This window comes from Ochlerotatus camptorhynchus, unplaced genomic scaffold, assembly GCF_037179485.1.
Source record: "Ochlerotatus camptorhynchus isolate MF236.1 unplaced genomic scaffold, CSIRO-AGI_Acam_v1.1 ptg000062l, whole genome shotgun sequence".
NCBI classification, from domain to species: Eukaryota; Metazoa; Arthropoda; class Insecta; order Diptera; family Culicidae; genus Ochlerotatus; species Ochlerotatus camptorhynchus.
Genome location: NW_027040552.1, coordinates 11,225,092 through 11,242,487, shown reverse-complemented (window position 1 = coordinate 11,242,487; position 17,396 = coordinate 11,225,092). Strand labels below are relative to the sequence as shown.

The window sequence follows — 17,396 nt, the reverse complement described above, 5'->3', positions numbered from 1 at the left end:
CGAGAACGAAAAACTTGAGCTTTGCTCCCTGCCCACATCCATCCGTTGCTGTTTGGATAATTTTCGAAAAGATTTTCACGTCTATTGAATCGAAAGAGCGAAAAAATTATGATAAAATAACCTGACAGAAATAATCATTATTGACATTTGAAAAGTGGCAGCAATTTCATCATCAGGGTAATTGTTCCAAACCAAGAGATGATAATGATGGACGGACAAGGGGTCCGTCGGTTGTGGAAGGGTAAAACTTTTCGACAGCCTTCCGTTCTGTTGAGTGCTTGCTGAAAACTGACCGAAAAATTTTCTCCCTTTTTTCCCACTCTTTACAGAACCAGCCACAACGGATCAGTTTTTGACATACCGGCCTACGTCCCAGGACTTTTTCCCTTTGGACCAGTGACTTTCAACGACGAGCAGGAGGCGAGACAGAGAAGAATCCCAGCAAAATCATGGCTAACCCACAGGCACTGTGGGCGTTAGTCCTTCTCGGCACTTGGGCGCTGCTGCCGGCGACGATCGAAGGTAATTAACATGATTCCCTTACCATTCAAAATTCCACTTCCAAAGCCTAAGTCCCAAACGATGGAAAACTTTACGGCTAATCGAGTAACACTCCAAAGTTGAACGTATGAGATAACATCGAGTGTTGTAGTAGTTGGCCCATCCTTTTTCTGTGAAACGAGGGTTGCTAGGTTGCTGTTGCCTGGGTAAAGTTTATCGCTAGCAGAACATCAGTAGGCCATTTATGATAGTTTACATGGAGGGGTAGCAAGCACTCGTAATCATGCTTCTGGGATAAAACCACAGACATTCAGTATAGATAATTCTCGAAATAAAATTAAATCCTTACATCTACCGTAGTAATTTCGAGAATGAAATCTAGACTTTGGAATTCATAAATGTCAGCTTTGAAGTTGTTTTCACGCTAATTAAAAATAACGCAAATTTAGGAAAAGTTTATCATCGAAGCACATGACACAAACTGAAGTAATGAACTTGAATGCTACATTCCATCGGTGTAGGGTCATTAGGCCGGGTGCCATCAGGCCCCGCATGGGTCATTAAGCCGAAAGCCATTAGGCCGACAATCGAAAAGTGATAAAATAATTTTTGTATGTTTTTCGAAATAATCTTAAACACTCGGAGACGGTTAACATTTTTCCAGATCTCTGTGGAAAAAAGGGCAACACTACTCAATGTTGAGCTTCGAAATTTTCTAATTTATGAAGATGAGATCATACGTAAAAAAAATCAAGATTCAAAGTGTTTTTATGTTACTGAAGTTAACGACTTTCATAGTTGGTTGGAAATGCTATCTAACATGAAGCTTTAGTGTGATAATTTATTAGCTAGAGAAAGGTCTGAAGAGGGTAGGTAGATAGTTCCGCTAGAGTACGGCAGTATGAAAATTGAATAGAAGTTGAAAGTGTGAAGGGCCATTAATGCGACAATAATAGTCAAACACACACTTCTTTACCTAACTCGTACAAAGTACGAGGAGATTTGAAGTATTTCTTCAAATCTACAGGCAAAAAAGTGCGCGTTTGACTTGCTCATATACATGAGATATTCTTTCGAAGTATATCAATAAAATTTAATAAAAAAATGCTCAAATATAATTTAGCCTTCTTTTCGCTATTCATTATTATCTTAAACCGGAACAATAGAGATGTCAGATGAAGAAATGGGAACAATTATAAAAAATGTTGGCTTAATGACCCATTCAGCCTAGTGACCCATTCGGCCAAGTGACCCATTCGGCCTAATGACCCATTACCATTCCACTGACAATTCCATGAATTCCATCTCTCAGTGATACATCCTCCAAACTAGAATCAAAAACGAACATCGTCTCCTATACTATACTATGCGGCTTCAAAAGCACCGGAAACTTTCGCCCAAATGTAATTACAACATTGAGTGAAGATAAAGCGTTTTCATCATTGAAGCAGCATCCCCCTTCTCGCCAGCTTCCTTCTCACAAAATTCAGTTTTCTCCCATTTAGCACTTGAAAGCCCGGATAAATGGCAAACCGGCGACGAATTCCCACCTCTCCAAAGCGGAATAAACGGCCTCCCGAAGAGGAGGGCCGAGGCCACTTAACCTAATGGAATCACCGTGGCAGCAGCAGCAGTGCTGCGTGCCTACATGTATAGTGGAGCATAGTTTCCAAGGGGGCTGGCTGCCCTGCTTGAAAACTCAGCTCACCGGAAGCTAATTGGAATGAAACTAATTGAATTGCCTGCTTCTCCCCGGGCTATAGTTTACGAAAGTGTGAATGCGGAAAACAACGTTTTCCCGCCGCCGCCCCGAAAGATTCAGATTTCAAAAGTATGTCGTCTGTTTGTTGGCACGCCCCGAGCTCCGGCTATCCTTCGTGGTGTAAAACAATTACTTTTGGTTCAGTTTTCGCCTCTCGGAGAACTCTTTCGGATGGCTTCCTCTCGATTACGTACGGTTTTTTATAACTGATGACAAAAAACTTTTCTCTAGCTGCAACTGCAGGCAGATGCCATTTCCGGATTGGAAAGTGGCAGAAATTTACTCTCAAGTGTTGCAAAAGTTATGATTATGGCAATAAATTTTGTCAACTGCAGCGATAATTCGTTGCTTTCGATGGATGAAGATTTAGAGTGCTTCTCAGGATGTAACTTTTCGAGTATGCCAGTTGCTGGATAATTACGTAACGATTACCAAGCGCCAACAGTGATCAATAGCGTTACATTGTAGAGCATCAGCACTGCCGGGCAAACAAAAATCACGGATGTTTTTCAAAAATCAATATAAAATCCATCTGTTATTCTAATAACTTCCGGCGCCATCCCATTTGTCATCAGTTTTTCCGGCAAACGATCCTTTTGCGGCCTCAAACGTCCAATTTTTTTGCAATCGAATAAATATATCGGATATTATTATGAATCAACAAACGTTGATGAAAATGAAAATAAATATTTCATCACCCCGCAGGATCGCCGGAATTCCTCTTATGCGAGGCAATACGTTGAAAGCTGGCCGCCCCGTTTCTTGCCGTGTGTTCCCACCGCTTTGCCGAATGAGGCGCCATCCGGCTCGCTTCCACTAGGGTAGTACAAATGGATCACATTGTTCGACCAGTTTAAAATAACGTTTCCTACCACTCGAACTTTGCCGTGGAACAATATTTTGATATTTTTGCTTCTAAAACCTCGAGAAAATCGGGTCTTATTTATGTTAAGCATGAAAAATCAAAAAAATATTTTATTTCGTCCCAAAACTGCTCGTCAATATCATTTATTGCTAAATTGATCTTTATGCTATGTTCAGACGGTGATGCGTCATTAGGCCAAACGCCATTAGTCCGAATTAGTCCATTAGGCTGAATGGGTAACTAGGCCGAAATTTTATTAGTTGTTCACTATTTTGGACTGGTTTAAGCAAATAATAAACTTAAAAATAAGGCAAATTTATGTTACCAAAACTCATTGCTACAATATTTTTCGGCAGAATCTGCTATGCAACATTTTAGACAAGACATGCCTTCAGATGATCATTTTCGAAACTGTTTTAACCCGTAAAAACCCGGGACAAACTTTTTATATTAAAAAAAAATAATTATCCGGGAGATACCATGGTCGATTTAATTGATTTTTTTTCCGGTGAGTGGTTCACGCATCTGTTGGACGGTACTCCGCCTAGGCCCCTCTCTCGTTGCTATATATTCAAGAATAAGTTGGCACTGGGGTGTTTTTTTAGATCTTTATCATATATCTTACTTATCATTGGGACAACATATTATTTTGTTTTTTGTGTGATTCCCAAAAACGATAGAGAACAATCATAAAAGCACATGCGTACCATGGAATCGGTTACGGATGTCCCGGATTATGGTTCAATATGGTCAAATTTATTATCTACCATAATCATACCATGCGACATATCAAATAACAGTTACTCAATGAAATATGACCAATGGCTCCAAATCATAGAAATAAAATGATATGTCGACCATAGAACCAGTTTCAGATATTCCGGATTATGGTTCCATATGGTCAAATTTCATATCTCTCATAACCATATCAAGCGACATATCAAATCACATCTTCTCAATGAAATATGACCAATGGCACTCAAAACAACAATGGAATAGCTTTATGACCACAGTAGAACCGGTTCTGGATATTCCGGATTATAATTCCGTATGATTTTTGATTTGCCATGTCAAGTGACATATTAAATCACATCTACTCGCTGAAATATGACCAATGATACTCAAAAAAAAACCCCTACGGAGCCATATGGTCACCGTAGAACCAGTTCTATATATTCCGGATCATGGTTCGCCATGGGCAAATTTGATATCTCTCAAAACCATAACAAGCGACATATCAAAACACATCTATTCGATGAAATATGACCAACGGCTCAGAAAACGAAAACCATAGACCCATATGGCCACCGTAGAACCGATTCCAGATATTCAAGGATATGGTTCTAAATAGGTGAATTTGTTATTTATCATAACCATATCAAGCGGCAATCACATCTACTAGAAAAAATATGACCAGTAGTTCTAACCAGTGATGGAAAAAACCGCATCGCCTAACGTTCAATTTGAAATCATTTACAAACATGTTCTTGGAAATATTTCAATCTCAGCAACCATCGCTATGGAGACTAACGCATTCCCGTGAATGAAGGAGGGAAAGCAAAAGAAAGATAAACATATGACAGCGATCATTGATGTTTTTGTTCATGCGTTGGTTTATTCCTACCAGCGTTGCCAGATATACCGATTTATCGATATTTATACCGATTTTCAAACTTGATTCCGGCATACAGATAAAGTTCCTCAGAATACCGATTTTTGAGTTTTAATACCGATTTATGCAGATTTCTCATTAATAATCAAAATGATTACTGCCTGCCCGCACTGAATTGTCAGAGGAAACTATAGTATGAGGCTTTTATCTTTTTAAAAATTAAAATTTTGGAGCCTGCCTTATCTACAAAAATGTCTTATGCTTGATACTCTTTCAACTAATGTTTCAATTTTCTCTCCGTTTTTGGTTACCAAGGAGTCGAGAAACAGCTGATGGCTCATCGCGGTAATTTCTGAAAATCGGGAAATACTTTTATTCAGTGGAAAATACGTCCATAAAAACGTTAATTTTTGACCTTCCTGAAATTTCTTTAATCTTTCCTTTGAAGTTTCTTCCAACTTTCCCTTGGAATATCCGTCCACCTTACCCTGTAAGTTATTTTCCGATTCCTTCCGAAAAGCTATTTCGACTTCCCTTGGAAGCTTCTTCTAGCTTCGCACGAAAGTTTCTTCCGTCTTCTCCCGTCAGTTTTTTCAACTTCCCCAGAACTTCAGGAATGCTTCCAGAGTTTTAATGCGGTTCTATTAGCTTCAGGAAAACTTCAGGAACTTTTCGGAAGTTCTGAAACTTAAGAATAGTTCGGAATTTTGGGTAGGTTCCCATAAACTAAAGACAGTTTCAATAATTCTGTTCAAATTCGAGAACCTGGGAATCTCAGGTTCTCCAATGAACTTAAGGAAACTTAAATCTCCAAAGTCCAAAAAACTTCAAAGAAATTTAATGGTTTTCAATATAGTTTCATTTGTTTCAGGAGAACTGAGATAACTTTAGGAAAGCTCTGAAAACATCAGGACATATAAATTCAAGGAAGTTTCTGACGCTTTAAATGAGTTCCGAGAAACTCAGGGAATTTCCGAAAACTTCCGCAAATTTCCGAGCGGTCGCAATTTTAGATTTTCGATTTACCCCCAGTACCTTCCCGTAAGACGTAGTCTACGTCAAAAGTTCTGCACATAAATCAATCACCAAGTGGCGCTAGTGTGACATTCATTTTGAATTGTTTGCCCTAACTTAATATCCTGACTAGATAGAAGGTTCTCGTCTTGAGCAAATTTGTTCAGATGAACAAGATCGATTTTATGGTAATGAGTTCAGCTCAGAATTAACTCACCAGGCGGCACAAGTGTGACATTTTTTATGTGGACTAGATACAAGGTAAGCAGCGCCGGTGGTGTAGTGGTAAACATGATTGCATCTCACCCCAAAATACCTGGGTTCAATCCCAGTCGGCGTCGCCGGGATTTTCTGAGGCCGTTGGGATTTTCTGAAGCCGTTAGTCATCGGTCCATGAGTTGATGGATCGATAGGTAGGGTCCAGGTATGGGAGCTGCCTTCCTGGCGTCGGTAGCATTGGTACTCTGTACGGAAGACAAGATCGACGGAAATCAAATCAAAGACAAAAAAGAAAAGATACAAGGTTCCGTTTTCGGCAAAGATGTTCAGAGAAGAACATCCTCCATAAGAGAGATCCACCTCCCAAAATAAACATTGATAATTATAATTTAAAGGACAATTTCTTTACAAAGCATTTGAAATTTGAAAAATCCGTTGAACCTTTGCTGAGATATGACCATATATGACCCTAATTAAGGATTAAATTGACCCCAAGGCACAGACAACGTAAACTTTTAATTACACAGACGAAGGGGTAACTAATACTTAATGCAACACACCGTAGAGTACAATTACAATTAATACGCATATATGACAAGGATGAGCAATTAAAGCACAGTTGTGTGTGTGAATCAGACTCAAGTTTCAGATCCGCTCACTTACTATCTAATCAACCAAGGATACTCGTAGACTAAATGAAAATATGCTCGAATTTGAATTGCGGTGATTCCTTGAAGAGTCCTTAAATGACCGGGATGATAGGTGATTTCAGTATACTTTATCTCAAGATCCCAACTTTCTGGTAAATTTCTGTCTTCGACAAAAATTTTCAGACATCAAAATCCTTCCGAGTGGAGATAAGATTAGTTCAGTTGTATGCCAATATACGGCGCTAGTGTACTTGTAAAATTACAAAGTGTGCTGTATCTCAAGATCCTGAGTCTCTGGAAAGTTGCTGACTTGAGCAAAGCTGTACAGCTAACCAAGGCCTTCTACAATTTAGTGGTTTCCAACCGGGGGAATTGTGCTTGAGAAAACATGACATGTTACTTTAAGTTTTTAGTAGGAAATCAGCAGACCAAATTCTTGAAGGATTCCCTTCTGCGATTACAAATGTAATATTATGCTTCATCAGCAACCTTGATGATTTAAAAATCTCACGCCAGCGAATCAATCTACGAAAAATGTTTTGCCATTTCGTGCTCCTTCATTTTGCAGTAAATCTTCAAAATATTCATCTATCTTCTTTCTATCTACGAGTACATCTCACGACATCAATTTAAAATCTTCCCTGCATATTAGTCGTCTCCCTTGGACTTGGATTTTCGTAATATTGCGCCATTCTTTTTTTTTTTTTTTTGGTGGGTCTAGATTTTCATTCAATTTTGCTAATGGAAACAAGTGCGTTCACTACACTAGTCGTCGAACTTAACATGTGGAGTGCTTTGTCAACCACAGTTCCAAAGATTAACATGCAAGCTACAAGTGTTCTGGCGCAGGTTTATCATTGACTATTAATTTACAAATTTAATAGGGTTTTCACATAGCGCATCGTAAACGTATAAACCTTTGAAAATGCGTAAACTACATAACAATTCAATGGACTCTAGTATGTTTACGACAGTGCATGTAAATATGTAATGTAAATTGTAATGCGTGTTAGTCTAATTTGTCCAACTTTTTTGTTGGAGCGGGAATGGTGGCGAACAGTTTTTGAAAAGTGGAACATGGAACAAAAAAGGTTAGTTTCAAATAATGTATGTACCAGACCTTCGTGACCTGAATAACTTTGTCTACAGACAGCAATTTTCAAAATGGTTAGAATCTCGAAATACAGCATTTACTATGTACATTATTCTGAATTAAACTGCTCAGGTACCATCCATCAATAACGTTGCATAGACTGTCCAATTTTACACTAGCTCCTCCCCCTCGCAATGAATTTAGCTATACCTAATACATGGCTCGTCTCAACTCCCCCCTCAAATGCAACGTCATTTATGCATGTTCCTTTTTCGACGACAGAAACTGCCCAGGTGGTTAGAATCACGAGATATAGCACATTTTGGAAGTTAATATGCACACTAGTGCCGCGTAGTGAGTAAAGTTCCAACTGACCTGTCAACCATGTAGAAGGCCTTGGTTAGCTGAAAAACTTTGCCAAAAACAACAGCTTCCCAGATAGAGAAGGTCTCGAGATACAGCACATTACAAATAATTATCACCACCATTCGAAAGGATTCTTGGTTATCAGGACAACTTTTCCGAAGACAGTAACTTCTCCTCTGGTCAGTATCACGAGATATAGCACGTACTGAAAATTAACAGGAACAGTAGCGCCACTTAGTGAATGAACTTTCTACTAAGTAATATTTACATCACCTGAAAGGCATTAGCTTCACACTTAGAAAAAAATCATGTAAATTTAGGTGCTCTGAGACTGACATATACGAGCGTCAATTTTAACATAAAATAGAGTCATAACAGACGCGAAATTCACCTCAATCAAACGTACTTTTCGTCCAGTAACGAACTTTTCCCTTAATACGACCCATCAATCGACGCACAACGGTCTCGAGACCGATCGTACACTGTTTTGACGATTTTATCCCACCAATTTTTCATCTGAGCTGCCGTTTTCATGACTATACACACTTAGAAATTACTAATTTTACACGAGACGGAATCCATCTTTGACATAAAAGATGAGACGTAAACAAACATGTCATGTAATATTAAGTTCTCCGAGACTGAAAGGTTCGTTGCTCGACGAAAAGTACGTTTGATTGAGCTATATTTCGCGTCTGTTATGACTTAAATTTATGTCAAAATTGACGCTCGTATATTTCACTCTCAGAGCACCTAAATTTACATGATATTTTCTAAGTGTGTACCTTTAACCTTCAGTTCCTCTTCATAATTGCCCAGCAGTTTTCAATGGGTCTAAACTGGGGACAATATGGCGAATTGAGTGTTTTTCGGAACAAACTAGACTCCGTTGTCATTGTACCATTGTTGTACTTCCCCGCTCGCAAGATCCGGTCAACATATCACCGGACCATTATGATGGGCAAAATTTTCTTCTGGAGACATTCGGTTTTGTAAACCTCCGAGTTCATCATTTTCTTAGTGATCAAAACCTTTGTCTTCTGGCGGCAGCTGCAAGTTCTCTACAAGATCCGCAAAAACAAATTTGAATCTGCCAGGGACACCTCCTCGAGCCTTCGCCTTGTAAAATGTTGGTCCTGGAAACTCTCCGAAGTCGGCCTTTACATACACACTTAGAAATACCTAATTTTACACGTAACGTAATCTATCCTTGACATAAAGGATGAGACGTAAACAAACATGTCATGTAAAATTAAGTGCTCCGAGACTGAAAAGTTCGTTACTCGACGAAAAGTACGTTTAATTGGGCTGAATTTCGCGTCTATTATGGCACAATTTTATGTCAATTGACAACCGTATATGTCAGTCTCAGAGCGCCTAAATTTACATGAATTTTTCTAACTCTAGATAGAGCTGGAATTAGGGCGTAACAGCTTTTGTAAACAATGACTTCTCGCGATGATTTCTATGAACTCAAGGCACGCCCACGCAAACCAACAAAACCATCGGGTAGGGTAAGTTTTCCTCTATCCGATGAAGATGATGGTTTGCATGGGTGAGCCTTGACTTTTTAGAAATCATCAAGAGAAGTCATTGTTTACAAAAGCTGTTACGCCCTAATTCCAGCTCTATCTAGAACTAAGTGTGTAGGTTTCATCATCCATAAGTATGCACCCACCGGATTTGGACAGCAGGCTGTCATACAGCTGTCAAGCACGGGTTCTAGCTACAGTATTCAGCTTGAGTGATCGATTTGGTTGCCTACTGTTGCGGTATGCCTGTATTCCTTCGGGTAACGAATTCACTGCACTGTACTACGGGCCGCATCATACTTTTTACTCAAATCACGATCGGACATACCTGGGTTGCTTCTTTCCAAGGAGCTGACGGTTGGCAGTTCTACTACGCCGTTTACTTTATGGCTTCCGATTCGTCGTCAAGGCTTCCCTGTACGTTTTGAGCGCACGCCATACGGTGATTCTAGGAAAATTCAACACTTTAGCCAGCTTGGACGCGGACCACGATGCATTTTCCAGGTGACTGTGCGCGATTTTCTTCTCTACTCTCCTGTGGCATGGTGACCGTCTTCAAAACAAGAGCGTTTAATGAACTGAAAAAATACACTGTTATTGTTATTGTTGTTGCCAACAAGTAGACGTCAAAAGCTTCTGAAAACGACCACTAGGAGCGCTTTTATAAGCAAAAGAGTAGGCCATGGTTTACAACCATTTCTCAGCAATCTATCAACCAATTGGGTTCTTTAGGGGTATTGAGGTAATTGCATATTCCTAATCTGCATCACAAATGAGCGGTTCCATATCATTAAAGCAACGAGTAATTTTCATCTTTTTTGATTTGCATGAAACCTTGCATACAAGTTTTTGGGGAAGAAAAACGCCGTTTTGCATACTTGGTTCGCCATTTTGAATCTAGCCTTACTTATGAGAAGGGCCTATGAAAAATGCACATGATATCTTCAAAAAATTGTATCTCGGAAACGGTTTGTCCGATTGGTTTGGTGTCTTGCGCGAAGTTTTAGACAATTGTTGGTGTTATATGGAGAAAATATGCACGGTAAAAAAAAAAGTTTGGTATTTGTGTTTTGAACTAAAATATAAATTTTTCCTTTAAAGTGTCATGTTAATAATTTTTTTATTATCCTTATGTTATAGCTGACTAAAAATGCTATCTAGTGCATAGTAGGTTGTTCTGGAGAAAAATAGGTTACGATGAAAAAAATTGTTTTTTTAAAAAAATACAATTTTCAAAAAAGCTATTAAGAAAAGTCAAAAAAGTTTGTCACCCTAATTTTATGAAAGTACATCAAATTTGCAAACAAAAAGTACTTCAGTAACATTTTTCTAAGATGCACCGTTTAGAAGATATTACTGATTTAATATTGTTTTTTTTTGATAACTTAATAAGTTTTGGCCCTTTTCGGATGTACTCCGTGTTTTTCCAGTTTCAAAATTATTTTTTTCGGAAAGATTGGAAAATTTTGAGTTAAAATGACACTGACAGCTTAAAGATTCGAGTGAAATTCTCTGCCTTAAAAGTATTTTGAAAAACAAGTTACAAAATCCCACTATCAGGAACAATGATTTCTTCAAGTGATTTTTGGTGCGTTGTGCTGAAAATGTGCATTCAACTCTTGCATATCGCCTAACAGTTTAATCCATTTAAACTGGATGTGTTTATACTGTGCATATTTTCTCTCTATTGCCGAACATCGCCACAGACATCAAACCGATGAGACAACTCGATTTCGAGATACACCTTTTTGAGAACTGCAAATGTAAGCTCCTCAATTAGCAAGATTCAAAAGAGCGAATTAAGCTTATTTTTCAGGGATGGTGATTGTGCGCAATAAAAAATAACATTATATGTTGGATATCATCAGTTTATTTTTATTCCTGTATTTTTATAAAATTATTGTTTACACAACTTTCTTAACAATATTGAATATTTTGGCATCATTGTCAGGACAGTTTGAATAAAGCTTTGCCTTTATTGTATTTTCTGATAGAGGAAGAAATGAGTGGAATTTTAGAGTTCCTTGAATTGTTTTTGCATTATTATATTGATTATTTAGCTGTAAAGACATATTTTCGTATTCTTCTGTAGTAGAATAACAAAATGACAACTTTGTAAGTTCTTCTTCTTTTCGTTTGTTTGCCCAATTAAACAACTCTCTTGCAGTCTTTATCGGGTGTTCGCGTTCTTTGGCTAAACTTGCTCTGGTAGCCATGCGTTTTATCGTACCTCCAATAGCATCGCATGGACCTTTTCCGTGCGATGTTGCGAAGAAATGCCATTCAGCGTCAATACCATACTTTGACTTAAATTTACAAAGGCTAGAAAAGTTTTTTCGGTTTTTATACTGTGAAGCAGCACCATCTGACATAAAATAATTTTTTTTTATGTTTTTATTTTGATCAATTTGTAAAAAGTTTATCATTTTATCAATAAACAAATTGACAGCGACTGAATCATGTCTTAGTTCTTCAGAAATTATTATGAAGCTAAAATGTTTAATTTGCATATTTTCAGTATAATATATTACGAAAGGATGGATTGTGGCCTGTTGCACGTTCCAATGGTGTGATTGAACTTCATCCTGCAAAACGAAGCTGTAATTTATGGAACCGAAATCCAAAATGTCATTGATTTTGGATCACTGGAACTATTTTAAATAAGAGTGATTACATTAGCAAAAATCACCACCTTAGCGCCCCTCGGTGGTACTTTGTATGGGAGTGAGCTGTCAATTTGTTAGTTTTGTGTCAAACAGTGAAGTGATTATTTTGCTTTAAACCTTGATTTAAAAATCGAGATGGATTTAAATGGGATCGAAAAAAATATCATTGTTCTCAGAAAACGAAGCCCTTTCAGATAATGTATAGAAACCGATATATTTTTCCAAATTAAAGAACCCAATTTAGTTGATTTTTTGTATGTGATTAGGGCCAACCACAAACTTGACACTCACAAAAAGTTAGCTCAATTGGTTAAAAGACTGTTGACTGCTTTATTTTTTGACAGCAACTTACAGTAAAAGCAAAAAAGCAAGTTCGGGAACAAGCCTATTGTGCCCTGACTGGTACATTGCGCAACTGGTGGAAACTAATGATTTTAAATTGGCTCATTACTAGTTAGCCTATTGGTCCCAAGTACACCTATAAGCGTACCCCTTTCTAGTTGGAATTCTAGTACTACACTATGTTTGTTTTGATTCGCTATGAAAGTTTAACAGATAAAATGATGGGTTCGTGGATGTTCCTATATTTCGAGGGGTGTATCGATTAGCTTGGGACCGAAGATAGTACCAGAGCTGAGCCAAAAAAGTTGAGCACGTTTCTTCGGGACCTTCTGGTCTTAGAATAACCTCTATGGCGCAACATAGTTCTACAGAAATAGTAAGCTATAGTCAATAAAGGAGTATCACACACAAAAAAGTTGACAGTTGAAAGTTGACACATGAATGGTTTTGAGTCAACTCTCATTTTAATGGTATTTGAACACTTCCACACTTATTAATTGACAGCTTTCTAATCCTGTCCCATTATAGCATAAGCACATTAGTACAAGTACAACGATATTCTATGCCCAAAGAAGCTGAGAAATTATCAAACCTGGAAGATTCCTAGAGCTAACCGATAATCGAATCCAGTCGCCTCCAGCATGCATGGTCTTGCTTTATAGTCAGCACCTTTACCAACTGAGCTTATACATACGCTTTCTGGAAATTATGGGTCAAATTCAAAGATCTTACAGATCAAATGTTACCGTCCCATCGTCGTTGATCTTGCGGAATATCAAGTGTAACAGCTATGGGTTTAGTATTATCATAATCCTTACAATTTATCTAAAGATCATGAAAATAAGTTATCTCTAGAGGCCTTTTCAAGGTCTTACGGAACAAATCAAGAATGGAAGAAAATCTTACTCAGTTACTTTTTGCGAATTTGAGAAACTCAAATTTGAGTAAGATTCAACGACCGAGCAGAAGTCTAACCCACCACCTCCAGTGCGGTCTTGCTTAATAGCTGCGCCTTTATCTACTGAGCGAAGGGATGAGTACACCTGTTTGATTGATTTTAGTAGAAAATCGACAACTGATAACCAGGATTCAAGAACATTTGTTTCTCATATTGAACCGCTCTACTGGGCCACATCCGGCCCAGCATCCTATGCGGTAAGAGCTTTCCGGCGCGGTGCGGTTCGTCCGATGATACTTGTAGATGGGTAACTGTTGTACCTCCCACGAAACTTGAGAGGCGCAGGAAAATATGATTGATGACACTAGTGTGAGTGCTTGTGTCTATGTGTGTGTGTATGTATGTGTGTGTTTATTCATGGAAAATAAATAACACCGCCGCTGAAAAACCGAATGGACCCGATGAAGAAGCCCGCGCCTGAAGCGGAAAACCACTCATGGAAGAAATTGAACGCGATGGACATTTTTCAATTTCAATCCGAAGCGTTTGCTCTCGAAAGTTTTGAGCAAACACGGTCGTTGTCGGTGGGGAGAGATGTAGAGAATGATGGACTTGCAATTATCATATAGCGAATTCAGTGGTAGGTGAGGACATTCCATAGTTATAACTATAGCTGACCCATTGCAGGTGAAGTGACACGCAGGTTTTCGGCCCGTGATTATTCATTTCGTTTAAGCTTTGTCTATAGTACACCTTAATTTAAAGTAATAACAACACAGAAAATAAGAAATGTTGTTGGAAAGTCGAGTTAAAAAACTTCATGGAATGGGTCAGCTGACCATTCATACTGAAACACAGTCATAAATATTACCTGTGTTGACGGTGAAGGCAATATCTCGACTTGTTTCAAACATGTAATGTGCCTAATAGGATCCATCATCTACTCATTAGACTTATGTCTAAGATATCAAGACTTGCCCCTTAAGCTCTCCGAACATACTTCATAAGATCTCTGTACATATTTCAAAAGTCTAGTGAGCTTGTACCTCAATAATACTGACTTATAAGGTCTTTTTAAATTTCGCTCAAGGTCCATGTAGTCAGATACACGAAAATGATCCGTAAGGCATCTAGGGGGCTGTCCATATTTCACGGGGGGGGGAGTTTTATACGTAAAGGCCACCAAAATTTAAGAAAATAATCTCCTAAGGTTTGTTGCAGTCAACTCATAAGGTCTCTTAAGTTGACCCGTAAGGCTTTTGGATTTTACTCATAAGGTTTTTTTCTTTATAAGAGTGACTTTCAGCCAGTGACTGGTTCGTCACTTTACTCATGAGGTCTTTGTAGCACATCCATCATATTTCCGTAGTTTATCTGCAAAGCCAATGAACTAAACCTGAGATAATGAATCTATAACAATCGCCCGAATGACATTCGCCCGAAATCCATTCACCCGAACGAACCATTTTTCAGTAATCTGAAGTCCGTCTAACATAGAACAATATGTTTTAGCAATGGAAGGCAGTAACCTTGAAATACAAAATATTTGCTTCGACCATTAATTTAATAATCGTACGTAATCAGGTTGAGCTTGCGATGAAACGATATAATGTTACATTTGTGCATGCTCAACGTCAGCATGTTCCGGGTGCACAAATCAACAAAACTATTCAGCAGCAGTTGTAGAATAGGATTGGGCGATCTTCAGAGAAAGATCGATCTTATATTTGGCTCTAGGATTGATCCACTGATTGAATCGGTACCAAAGGATCGATTTTTGATAGATCGATCTTCTGATTTTTATTTTAATACGCCTATTTACGTTGGTATTTCCTTTATAATATTCAATAAAATCTAGATAAACATTTCAGAAAGACCTATCTGCATTGATCGATTCTCTTCATCGACTTTCTTTTTCGTTAATAACTCAGCATCAAAACCTTTCCCTGTTGCATTTGATATTCTGGCCACTAGATAAGAACCTCCTTTATTAAACTATGTAGTAAACATAGCGCGAAATCTGTTAGCATAGCAGTAGTTACACGCAAAAAAAAAACCGTTCCGGTATTCGTGAACAACAAATCACGAAAGCACGAACTGCTAGTTCGTTTGAATTCATGACTTAGTTCCCGTAAACGTGATCGAGTAAATAACATTTTCATGAAATAAATCCCAAATCCATGAACTTAAGTCACGCCTGTTCAGCGCGACCATCGATTTCATAACGCTACAGAAAACACAAAATAAAATAAGTGTGATTTTCGTTCCTGAAATCGTGAACTTGGATCACATGCAATGCTGAAGCAGTCATTTTCAGTTGTTGTTGATTTTATCCTTACACACTAAGATTATTTTACCGAAATCTGTGAAATTTTACCGAAATCTCAACAGCTGAACGTTCGGTAAACAGTTCGGTGATTTTTCACAGGTTGTCTGTGATTTTTCACAAATATTCGTTGAACAATTACAGGAAAACTGTGAAAAACCACCGAACTGTTTACAGAACGTTCAGCTGTTGAGATTTCGATAAAATTTCACAGATTTCTGTAAAATAATCTTAGTGTGTATAGAGTGCTCGGATCCGTCGAGAATAGTGTCTCGATTATTATTGAGTGAGCTGAGCCGTATCATCAGAATGGTGGTCCGGCACAATGGCAGTGGCTAGTACATGTCATCATACTGACCGTCCTTGAAGAAAAAGAATACCCGAACGCATCCGCCGCTCCGATGCAAGTAGAAGGTGGTGTTGATTTGTTGAGCTGAAAACTCGGCTGAAAGTGTGTTCATTCCATCTGCTGGACAGATACCTGCTGCCAGTTTGGGATGCGGGTAAAACATGCTTCAAGGCTTCCTTTGTTTTCAATCTACTTCCTCACTCCATTTAAAATATTGGTAATTATAATGAAGTTGACATTTTACAGTCCATGAACCATGTTCCCGTTTTTGAGAACAATACCGTGAACTATCAATCACAACGTAAATCACGTATACCAGAACTAGATCATGATTTTCAGAACAGAGTTCACGATTCTATGACTTTTGTTGCCTTTGCAGGCGTTACGTTTATTTTTTGGAACAATGTTCACGATTTCATGATTTTTATTCATGGTGTACCTTCGTAAACGAAAAATTTACTTGTTCCGAAAATCGTGAGTTGACGAATTTCGGAACGGATTTTTTCCCGTGTATTAAAAGAGACAGTCGATGAAGAGAGTCGATCAAAGCAGATAGGACCTTTTGAAATGTTCATCGAGAAATGTTATCGTGACGGTAAGGAGCAATGAGCACAGGAGGGAGGTAGCACAAACCTTCAATTGTTGCTGTATTCGTAAATATCGGAAACGCAAATAGTGACGTCAATGTACAGAGCGATGCTGATGTTGACGTTAAGTTCGTTAAATTTACTACACAGTCTGTGGTGAGAGTAAATAGTTTTTGCAAAGTAAATACACTTAAAAAATGTGACGCCTATTTTTCTGAAGATCGAAAAGATCGAAAGATGAGATCGATTTTTTCGATCTCTTCGTGGGCACAGAATCGATCCGAAAAATCGGAAATCGGGATGAAAAAGATCGATCTTTGAAAGATTGATTCAAGATCGTCCAATCTTATTGTAGAGCATAGCAATCCTCGATACCTTTAATGATCATGTATATTTTGACGTCATTAGCGTAAAACACACGGCAGCCAGATGGTAGTACGAGGGAAAGTTCGTTGATGAACAGGTTCCTTTCCGTAAGGTATGATCCAAACCAGCCAACAAGATCCGCAGAGACACCAATTCTTCCTAGACGCATCAGTAATATTCCGTGGTCAACTCTTTCGAAAGCTGATTTCAAATCAGTGTATGCGGTGTCGACCTGAGTACCAGCATCA

The 17,396-nt window shown here is 38.3% G+C and overlaps 1 protein-coding gene across 1 annotated transcript in view; it reads left to right on the top strand.

Moving 5' to 3' along the window:
• The first annotated feature begins 329 nt into the window (after window positions 1-329).
• LOC135696882 (mucin-19-like) overlaps window positions 330-17,396 on the top strand; it is an 81,307-nt gene continuing 64,240 nt past the window's right edge. The window contains exon 1 of the mRNA XM_065216425.1: window positions 330-522. Coding sequence (XP_065072497.1) covers window positions 450-522 — 73 coding nt within the window. The 5' untranslated portion in view covers window positions 330-449. The remainder of the gene's footprint in view (window positions 523-17,396) is intronic.